Raw genomic sequence first — 12237 nt, 5'->3', positions numbered from 1 at the left:
CACCTTACTGTAGACTGATCTGGTTTAGTCTACTTCCACGCGTCTTCATTCAATCTATTATTTGTTTTGTTTCCTCTGCCTGTAAATGACACAAGCCACAACTCGTCTACAGTGACAAACGTCATCAACATGCTGGTCGTCCGGCTGCCACCCAGTCGAGTTTGTCCGAACTGCAGCACGTTGACAGCCTTCAGTCACTGGAGACGAGTTGTGGCTTGTGTCATTTACAACCAAACGTGTGTGCTCGCATGCACTCACTTCAAAGACCTTTGATTGAAGACGAGGAAAAAAAGTTGCAATGGTTCTGTTTGTTTGTCCATTATGAGACTCCGTAGCCAGTAACTCAAGAAATCTGTTGTTAATTTTGACGTTTTTGCAGAGAAAATTCTTTTGTCATTTTGCATCTTTTGCATAGGATGTTTGGTGCAGAATATCTCAAGTGAAAAAAATGTTCGCGAGGACGAGTCGTGTCTCGTTCAATGACAAAAGAGAATTAGTTGAAGAATCCCTACTGGTGACCAATCACAGACGAGGGGGCGTAGACTTTGGCTACCAACTTCGACTACCGACTTCGGCTTGCCTCCAAAAAAATATTGTGTGCCCTGAACAGTGTCTCGCTTCCCAAGTCAGAGGCTAGTTAGAAATGTTGCTACTTCCCAGAATGCTCATTTCTATGTTGCACACTCTTAGAAAAAAGGGTTCAGCTGTCCCCATAGGAGAACCCATTTTGGTTCCAGGTAGAACTCTTTGGCTGTCCTATGGGGACAGAACATCCAGAACTTCCTTAGTAGTGACTTGATGAAGACAGAACATCATGACGGTAGTATAGTCTACTGTATAGACACCATCATCATGGCTGTAGTATAGTCTACTGTATAGACACCATCATCATGGCTGTAGTATAGTCTACTGTATAGACACCATCATCATGGCTGTAGTATAGTCTGCTCTATAGACACCATTATTGGCTGTAGTATAGTCTGCTCTATAGACACCATCATCAAGGCTGTAGTATAGTCTACTCTATAGACACCATTATTGGCTGTAGTATAGTCTACTGTATAGACACCATCATCATGGCTGTAGTATAGTCTACTGTATAGACACCATCATCATGGCTGTAGTATAGTCTGCTCTATAGACACCATCATCATGGCTGTAGTATAGTCTGCTCTATAGACACCATCATTGGCTGTAGTATAGTCTACTGTATAGACACCATCATCATGGCTGTAGTATAGTCTACTGTATAGACACCATCATCATGGCTGTAGTATAGTCTGCTCTATAGACACCATCATCATGGCTGTAGTATAGTCTGCTCTATAGACACCATCATCACGGCTGTAGTATAGTCTACTCTATAGACACCATCATCATGACGGTAGTAGACTCTACTGTATAGACACCATCATCATGGCTGTAGTATAGTCTGCTCTATAGACACCATCATCATGGCTGTAGTATAGTCTGCTCTATAGACACCATCATTGGCTGTAGTATAGTCTACTGTATAGACACCATCATCATGGCTGTAGTATAGTCTACTGTATAGACACCATCATCATGACGGTAGTAGACTCTACTGTATAGACACCATCATCATGGCTGTAGTATAGACTACTGTATAGACACCCCCATCATGACGGTAGTATAGTCTACTGTATAGACACCATCATCATGACGGTAGTATAGTCTACTGTATAGACACCATCATCATGGCTGTAGTATAGTCTACTGTATAGACACCATCATCATGGCTGTAGTATAGTCTACTGTATAGACACCATCATCATGGCTGTAGTATAGTCTGCTCTATAGACACCATCATCATGGCTGTAGTATAGTCTACTCTATAGACACCATCATCATGGCTGTAGTATAGTATACTGTATAGACACCATCATCATGGCTGTAGTATAGTCTGCTGTATAGACACCATCATCATGGCTGTAGTATAGTCTACTGTATAGACACCATCATGGCTGTAGTATAGTCTACTGTATAGACACCATCATCATGGCTGTAGTATAGTCTACTGTATAGACACCATCATCATGGCTGTAGTATAGTCTACTGTATAGACACCATCATCATGACGGTAGTATAGTCTACTGTATAGACACCATCATCATGACACCTGATGAACTAATTACCTGATAGTTAATGCCTGTATCTTCTATCTCAGACCAGTGACACCACAGTCCAGGGGAAGGCTCTGTCCGAGTTCATTACCATCTACGAGAAAGCCTCCAAACTGGCCCATGAGATCCATCTAAAGAAGGACAACCGCAGGAAGAGACGGCAAGCCCAGAGGCTCAAATCACACATCATGTAGATGACCAAACGTGTCTACTGTGAAGGCTAGGTGTAGGGTGAAGTTACACCGGGAAGTTGATCTTGGGTCAGTTTAGCATTTCCCCCTCTAACAGTGAAGGTTAGGATTGGGGGAGGGAGCTGATCCTAGATCTGTACCTAGGGGAACCCTCCCCCAAAAGCCACAGTTGAGATACATATTGAAGCTACATATTACTTTGATACAAAACTCTATTTATATTGTTAAGTTATTTAATCTATTATTTAATATATTATTAAGTTATTTATCATTGTGAAAAGAGTATTTATATTTTATGAATCAAAAGGAATCTATTTTGTTAATTAATATGTATTATTTATTATATAAAAAATGCTTTTCTCTTGGAATATAAAGACTCGTTTCTTGCAGTTGACGCAAGATCTGTAAGTTCTACGAGTGAATAAACGGACATTAAGAAAACAGTTCTGATGACTGATATTATCTATCCACACGCACACACGCACACACACACACACGCACACACACACACACACACACACACACACGCACGCACGCACGCACGCACACACACACACACACACACACACACACACACACACTAATCTATGTGTGGTGCTGTATGGAAATATCACACATTGACTGATTGACTTTTATAATTGTTCTTGTATTGAAACCAAAACCCTCTCCTGCACGGGGCCCACACAACAGCTGTGGTCCAAATGGCATACTATTCCCTATATAGGGCAGTACTTTTGACCAGAGCCCTATGGGTCAAGTGTTCTGCTCTATATATGTAATGTGGTACCATTGGGTATCATGCCTGTGTGAGTTACAGTTTTTCTCAATTGCTAAAACACTAAAACCCATTGGCTGAACAACGTTCTCAGTTCTCTGGACTCATTTAGCTAATTATGCAGTCTGTTGTCAATACCTTACACCATTTCACATGATAAAACACAATTTGCAGATCTCAGTTAGACTTTTCAGCAAAACTCTATAAACACATTCTCATTCTCAAAACACATTCTGCACTCTAATGCACATGTCATCCATACTGGTAAACACATTCTGCACTCTAATGCACATGTCGTCCATACTGGTAAACACATTCTGCACTCTAATGCACATGTCATCCATACTGGTAAACACATTCTGCACTCTAATGCACATGGCATCCATACTGGTAAACACATTCTGCACTCTAATGCACATGTCATCCATACTGGTAAACACATTCTGCACTCTCATGCACATGTCATCCATACTGGTAAACACATTCTGCACTCTAATGCACATGTCATCCATACTGGTAAACACATTCTGCACTCTAATGCACATGTCATCCATACTGGTAAACACATTCTGCACTCTAATGCACATGTCATCCATACTGGTAAACACATTCTGCACTCTAATGCACATGTCATCCATACTGGTAAACACATTCTGCACTCTAATGCACATGTCATCCATACTGGTAAACACATTCTGCACTCTAATGCACATGTCATCCATACTGGTAAACACATTCTGCACTCTAATGCACATGTCATCCATACTGGTAAACACATTCTGCACTCTAATGCACATGTCATCCATACTGGTAAACACATTCTGCACTCTAATGCACATGTCATCCATACTGGTAAACACATTCTGCACTCTAATGCACATGTCATCCATACTGGTAACACATTCTGCACTCTAATGCCCATGTCATCCATACTGGTAAACACATTCTGCACTCTAATGCACATGTCATCCATACTGGTAAACACATTCTGCACTCTAATGCACATGTCATCCATACTGGTAAACACATTCTGCACTCTAATGCACATGTCATCCATACTGGTAAACACATTCTGCACTCTAATGCACATGTCATCCATACTGGTAAACACATTATGCACTCTAATGCACATGTCATCCATACTGGTAAACACATTCTGCACTCTAATGCACATGTCATCCATACTGGTAAACACATTCTGCACTCTAATGCACATGTCATCCAGACTGGTAAACACATTCTGCACTCTAATGCACATGTCATCCATACTGGTAAACACATTCTGCACTCTAATGCACATGTCATCCATACTGGTAAACACATTCTGTGCTCTAATGCACATGTCATCCATACTGGTAAACACTTTCTGCACTCTAATGCACATGTCATCCATACTGGTAAACACATTCTGCACTCTAATGCACATGTCATCCATACTGGTAAACACATTCTGCGCTCTAATGCCTATGTCATCCATTCTGGTAAACACATTCTGCGCTCTAATGCACATGTCATCCATACTGGTAAACACATTCTGCACTCTAATGCACATGTCATTCATACTGGTAAACACATTCTGCACTCTAATGCACATGTCATCCATACTGGTAAACACATTCTGCACTCTAATGCACATGTCATCCATACTGGTAAACATATTCTGCACTCTAATGCACATGTCATCCATACCGGTAAACACATTCTGCACTCTAATGCACATGTCATCCATACCGGTAAACACATTCTGCACTCTAATGCACATGTCATCCATACTGGTAAAAACATTCTGCACTCTAATGCACATGTCATCCATACCGGTAAACACATTCTGCACACTAATGCACATGTCATCCATACCGGTAAACACATTCTGCACTCTAATGCACATGTCATCCATACCGGTAAACACATTCTGCACTCTAATGCACATGTCATCCATACTGGTAAACACATTCTGCACTCTAATGCACATGTCGTCCATATTGGTAAACACATTCTGCACTCTAATCCACATGTCATCCATACTGGTAAACACATTCTGCACTCTAATGCACATGTCATCCATACTGGTAAACACATTCTGCACTCTAATGCACATGTCATCCATACTGGTAAACACATTCTGCACTCTAATGCACATGTCATCCATACTGGTAAACACATTCTGCACTCTAATGCACATGTCATCCATACTGGTAAACACATTCTGCACTCTAATGCACATGTCATCCAGACTGTTAAACACATTCTGCACTCTAATGCACATGTCGTCCATTCTGGTAAACACATTCTGCACTCTAATGCACATGTCATCCATACTGGTAAACACATTCTGCACTCTAATGCACATGTCATCCATACTGGTAAACACATTTTGCACTCTAATGCACATGGCATCCATACTGGTAAAACACATTCTGCACTCTAATGCCCATGTCATCCATACTGGTAAACACATTCTGCACTCTAATGCACATGTCATCCATACTGGTAAACACATTCTGCACTCTAATGCACATGTCATCCATACTGGTAAACACATTCTGCACTCTAATGCACATGGCATCCATACTGGTAAACACATTCTGCACTCTAATGCCCATGTCATCCATACTGGTAAACACATTCTGCACTCTAATGCACATGTCATCCATACTGGTAAACACATTCTGCACTCTAATGCACATGGCATCCATACTGGTAAACACATTCTGCACTCTAATGCACATGTCATCCATACTGGTAAACACATTCTGCACTCTAATGCACATGTCATCCATACTGGCAAACACATTCTGCACTCTAATGCACATGTCATCCAGACTGGTAAACACATTCTGCACTCTAATGCACATGGCATCCATACTGGTAAACACATTCTGCACTCTAATGCACATGTCATCCATACTGGTAAACACATTCTGCACTCTAATGCACATGTCATCCATAGTGGTAAACACATTCTGCACTCTAATGCACATGTCATCCATACTGGTAAACACATTCTGCGCTCTAATGCACATGTCATCCATACTGGTAAACACATTCTGCGCTCTAATGCACGTGTCATCCATACTGGTAAACACATTCTGCGCTCTAATGCACATGTCATCCATACTGGTAAACACATTCTGCGCTCTAATGCACATGTCATCCATACTGGTAAACACATTCTGCACTCTAATGCACATGTCATCCATACTGGTAAACACATTCTGCGCTCTAATGCCCATGTCATCCATTCTGGTAAACACATTCTGCGCTCTAATGCACATGTCATCCATACTGGTAAACACATTCTGCACTCTAATGCACATGTCATCCATACTGGTAAACACATTCTGCACTCTAATGCACATGTCATCCATACTGGCAAACACATTCTGCACTCTAATGCACATGTCATCCATACTGGTAAACACATTCTGCACTCTAATGCACATGTCATCCATACCGGTAAACACATTCTGCACTCTAATGCACATGTCATCCATACTGGTAAACACATTCTGCACTCTAATGCACATGTCATCCATACTGTTAAACACATTCTGCACTCTAATGCACATGTCGTCCATTCTGGTAAACACATTCTGCACTCTAATGCACATGTCATCCATACTGGTAAACACATTCTGCACTCTAATGCACATGTCATCCATACTGGTAAACACATTCTGCACTCTAATGCACATGGCATCCATACTGGTAAAACACATTCTGCACTCTAATGCCCATGTCATCCATACTGGTAAACACATTCTGCACTCTAATGCACATGTCATCCATACTGGTAAACACATTCTGCACTCTAATGCACATGGCATCCATACTGGTAAACACATTCTGCACTCTAATGCCCATGTCATCCATACTGGTAAACACATTCTGCACTCTAATGCACATGTCATCCATACTGGTAAACACATTCTGCACTCTAATGCACATGTCTTCCATACTGGTAAACACATTCTGCACTCTAATGCACATGTCATCCATAGTGGTAAACACATTCTGCACTCTAATGCACATGTCATCCATACTGGTAAACACATTCTGCACTCTAATGCACATGTCATCCATACTGGTAAACACATTCTGCACTCTAATGCACATGTCATCCATACTGGTAAACACATTCTGCACTCTAATGCACATGTCATCCATACTGGTAAACACATTCTGCACTCTAATGCACATGTCATCCATACTGGTAAACACATTCTGCGCTCTAATGCACATGTCATCCATACTGGTAAACACATTCTGCGCTCTAATGCACGTGTCATCCATACTGGTAAACACATTCTGCGCTCTAATGCACATGTCATCCATACTGGTAAACACATTCTGCGCTCTAATGCACATGTCATCCATACTGGTAAACACATTCTGCACTCTAATGCACATGTCATCCATACTGGTAAACACATTCTGCGCTCTAATGCACATGTCATCCATTCTGGTAAACACATTCTGCGCTCTAATGCACATGTCATCCATACTGGTAAACACATTCTGCACTCTAATGCACATGTCATCCATACTGGTAAACACATTCTGCACTCTAATGCACATGTCATCCATACTGGCAAACACATTCTGCACTCTAATGCACATGTCATCCATACTGGTAAACACATTCTGCACTCTAATGCACATGTCATCCATACCGGTAAACACATTCTGCACTCTAATGCACATGTCATCCATACTGGTAAACACATTCTGCACTCTAATGCACATGTCATCCATACTGTTAAACACATTCTGCACTCTAATGCACATGTCGTCCATTCTGGTAAACACATTCTGCACTCTAATGCACATGTCATCCATACTGGTAAACACATTCTGCACTCTAATGCACATGTCATCCATACTGGTAAACACATTCTGCACTCTAATGCACATGGCATCCATACTGGTAAAACACATTCTGCACTCTAATGCCCATGTCATCCATACTGGTAAACACATTCTGCACTCTAATGCACATGTCATCCATACTGGTAAACACATTCTGCACTCTAATGCACATGGCATCCATACTGGTAAACACATTCTGCACTCTAATGCCCATGTCATCCATACTGGTAAACACATTCTGCACTCTAATGCACATGTCATCCATACTGGTAAACACATTCTGCACTCTAATGCACATGTCTTCCATACTGGTAAACACATTCTGCACTCTAATGCACATGTCATCCATACTGGTAAACACATTCTGCACTCTAATGCACATGTCATCCATACTGGTAAACACATTCTGCACTCTAATGCACATGTCATCCATACTGGTAAACACATTCTGCACTCTAATGCACATGTCATCCATACTGGTAAACACATTCTGCGCTCTAATGCACATGTCATCCATACTGGTAAACACATTCTGCACTCTAATGCACATGTCATCCATACTGGTAAACACATTCTGCAATCTAATGCACATGTCATCCATACCGGTAAACACATTCTGCACTCTAATGCACATGTCATCCATACCGGTAAACACATTCTGCACTCTAATGCACATGTCATCCATACCGGTAAACACATTCTGCACTCTAATGCACATGCCATCCATACTGGTAAACACATTCTGCACTCTAATGCACATGTCACCCATACCGGTAAACACATTCTGCACTCTAATGCACATGTCATCCATACCGGTAAACACATTCTGCACTCTAATGCACATGTCATCCATACTGGTAAACACATTCTGCACTCTAATGCACATGTCATCCATACTGGTAAACACATTCTGCACTCTAATGCACATGTCATCCATACTGGTAAACACATTCTGCACTCTAATGCACATGTCATCCATACTGGTAAACACATATGTCATCCATACTGGTAAACACATTCTGCACTCTAATGCACATGTCATCCATACTGGTAAACACATTCTGCACTCTCATGCACATGTCATCCATACTGGTAAACACATTCTGCACTCTAATGCACATGTCATCCATTCTGGTAAACACATTCTGCACTCTAATGCACATGTCATCCATACTGGTAAACACATTCTGCACTCTAATGCACATGTCATCCATACTGGTAAACACATTCTGCACTCTAATGCACATGTCATCCATACCGGTAAACACATTCTGCACTCTAATGCACATGGCATCCATACTGGTAAACACATTATGCACTCTAATGCATATGTCATCCATACTGGTAAACACATTCTGCACTCTAATGCCCATGTCATCAATACTGGTAAACACATTCTGCACTCTAATGCACATGTCATCCATACTGGTAAACACATTCTGCACTCTAATGCACATGTCATCCATACTGGTAAACACATTTTGCACTCTAATGCACATGTCATCCATACTGGTAAACACATTCTGCACTCTAATGCACATGTCATCCATTCTGGTAAACACATTCTGCACTCTAATGCACATGTCATCCATACTGGTAAACACATTCTGCACTCTAATGCACATGTCATCCATACTGGTAAACACATTCTGCACTCTAATGCCCATGTCATCCATACTGGTAAACACATTCTGCACTCTAATGCACATGTCATCCATTCTGGTGAACACATTCTGCACTCTCATGCACATGTCATCCATACTGGTAAACACATTCTGCACTCTAATGCACATGTCATCCATACTGGTAAACACATTCTGCACTCTAATGCACATGTCATCCATACCGGTAAACACATTCTGCACTCTAATGCACATGTCATCCATACCGGTAAACACATTCTGCACTCTAATGCACATGTCATCCATCCTGGTAAACACATTCTGCACTCTAATGCACATGTCATCCATACTGGTAAACACATTCTGCACTCTAATGCACATGTCATCCATACTGGTAAACACATTCTGCACTCTAATGCACATGTCATCCATACTGGTAAACACATTCTGCACTCTAATGCACATGTCATCCATACTGGTAAACACATTCTGCACTCTAATGCACATGTCATCCATACTGGTAAACACATTCTGCACTCTAATGCACATGTCATCCATACTGGTAAACACATTCTGCACTCTAATGCACATGTCATCCATACTGGTAAACACATTCTGCACTCTAATGCACATGTCATCTATACTGGTAAACACATTCTGCACTCTAATGCACATGTCATCCATACCGGTAAACACATTCTGCACTCTAATGCACATGTCATCCATACCGGTAAACACATTTTGCACTCTAATGCACATGTCATCCATACTGGTAAACACATTCTGCACTCTAATGCACATGTCATCCATACTGGTAACACATTCTGCACTCTAATGCACATGTCGTCCATACTGGTAAACACAAGTGGCAACAATCAGATACAAATAGAGAACATATGTCATTGATTGAACACAACCACTCAAAATGGATTTAACCTGTTTCAAATGATGCGACACAACCAATATAAGCCAGTTCAGAGAGCAAACAGGTTGTTGAAGGTGGGAAGGAGAAAGTCTGAGAATGGATACTGTAGTACAGTGCATTGTAGGCTGTATACTGTACAATGGATGAATTGTATGGCCCTGAACATTGTGCTTTCCATTTATTAACAGTACTGACTGCTCAATAGATTTTGACTGGTTGCAGGTTCAAATCAACAAAGAACAAGAATTACAGGATCACAGAGACAAAGGACAAGTTTGTGAGATGCAGGGTACAGTACTGTAAAAATAGGGGTACAAGGAGGAGGAAGAACAGAAAACTAAATTGCAAAGTATTTTCTGATCCATTTTGAGCCACTATGATAGAACACGTTTTCGTTCATCAAAGGACAATGACGGAAAAATATGAATTCTTTTTTTAGATTGAAAATGTACTTCTCCCTGAGAATTGTATGTTTTGAACAATGTGTTTTCTATTTTTCGGTGTATTGTTTACTGAGTGCTTGAGAGTGAATATAATTTTGATCACTTTGTTTATGATTTGAGAGCCGTGTTTGTTTTTGAACACAGGTAAAACTGTTTTGAGGCGTTATGTTTCATTTTGCGAGAGGAGTCAGAGGTTATGTAAATAGTGCTTGAAGATGAGGTTTTGTGTTTAGTGTTTTCAGGAAATGGAGCAAGGTTTCAGAAATTGTGTTTTAGCAATTGAGAAAAACTGTAAGTGGGAAACAAACATATGATTAAGTCAAAGTAAAGAAATGAGTGTATGTGAGAGATATGTTTACTGTTCATTTTTATTGTTCATTTCTCTTTTGTTTATTATCTACTTCACTAGCTTTGGAAATGTTAACATATGTTTATCATGCTACTAAAGCCCCTTGAATTGAAATGGAATTGTGTGAGAGAGAGAGAGAGAGAGAGAGAGAGAGAGAGAGAGAGAGAGAGAGAGACAGAGAGAGAGAGAGAGAGACAGAGAGAGAGAGAGACAGAGAGACAGAGAGAGTGACAGAGAGAGTGAGAGAGAGTGAGAGAGTGAGAGAGAGAGTGAGTGAGTGAGTGAGAGAGTGAGTGAGTGAGTGAGTGAGTGAGTGAGTGAGTGAGTGAGTGAGTGAGTGAGTGAGTGAGTGCGTAAATGTGTGCTTGTGTGTCGTTTTTTAACAGTCCATTGTTGTCTAAATTCCGTCTTCCAAGAGTTGGACACTCCACTGGTCAGGTCAAGATGATGACGTCTCTCTAAATGTATGTTGTGACTTCTGTTTAGACCAACGATGCTGTTGTCCAGAGGAAGGCTGTGAACGAGTTCAAAGAGGTCTACCAGAGAGCTTCCCAGCTGGGGACCATTCTCCATCAGAGAGCTGAGAAGGTCACACAGAGCTGAGACCAGACAGAACCACCAACTGACTGATTGAAGACAGAGACTACAGACTGTAATATATTAGGAAGACAGAGGAGACTACAGACTGTAATACATTAGGAAGACAGAGGAGACTACAGACTGTAATACATTAGGAAGACAGAGGAGACTACAGACTGTAATGCATTAGGAAAGTGTGATGTCATTTCACTGCCGGTATCCACTTCAAGAGCAGAACCTGCAGAAATAAAAACTCAACCGAACACCTTTTAAAAGGGATCGGGTAGAAGTAAATGAATCCATATAATTTCATATATTACCTGAAATTGGCCTGTTTTCA

At 40.9% G+C, this 12237-nt stretch overlaps 1 protein-coding gene across 1 annotated transcript in view; it reads left to right on the top strand.

Annotated features, from left to right (window-relative positions):
- The window catches only part of LOC139379627 (interferon gamma 1-like), a 4372-nt gene extending 2034 nt beyond the window's left edge, over nucleotides 1-2338 (top strand). Inside the window, exon 4 of the mRNA XM_071122430.1 lies at nucleotides 2189-2338. Coding sequence (XP_070978531.1) covers nucleotides 2189-2338 — 150 coding nt within the window. The remainder of the gene's footprint in view (nucleotides 1-2188) is intronic.
- Nucleotides 2339-12237: the final 9899 nt, after the last annotated feature.

The sequence above is a fragment of the Oncorhynchus clarkii genome, chromosome 21 (assembly GCF_045791955.1).
Source record: "Oncorhynchus clarkii lewisi isolate Uvic-CL-2024 chromosome 21, UVic_Ocla_1.0, whole genome shotgun sequence".
Classification (NCBI taxonomy): Eukaryota; Metazoa; Chordata; class Actinopteri; order Salmoniformes; family Salmonidae; genus Oncorhynchus; species Oncorhynchus clarkii.
The sequence above is the reverse complement of the archived record's forward strand: the minus strand, read 5'-3'. Positions and strand labels throughout refer to the sequence as shown.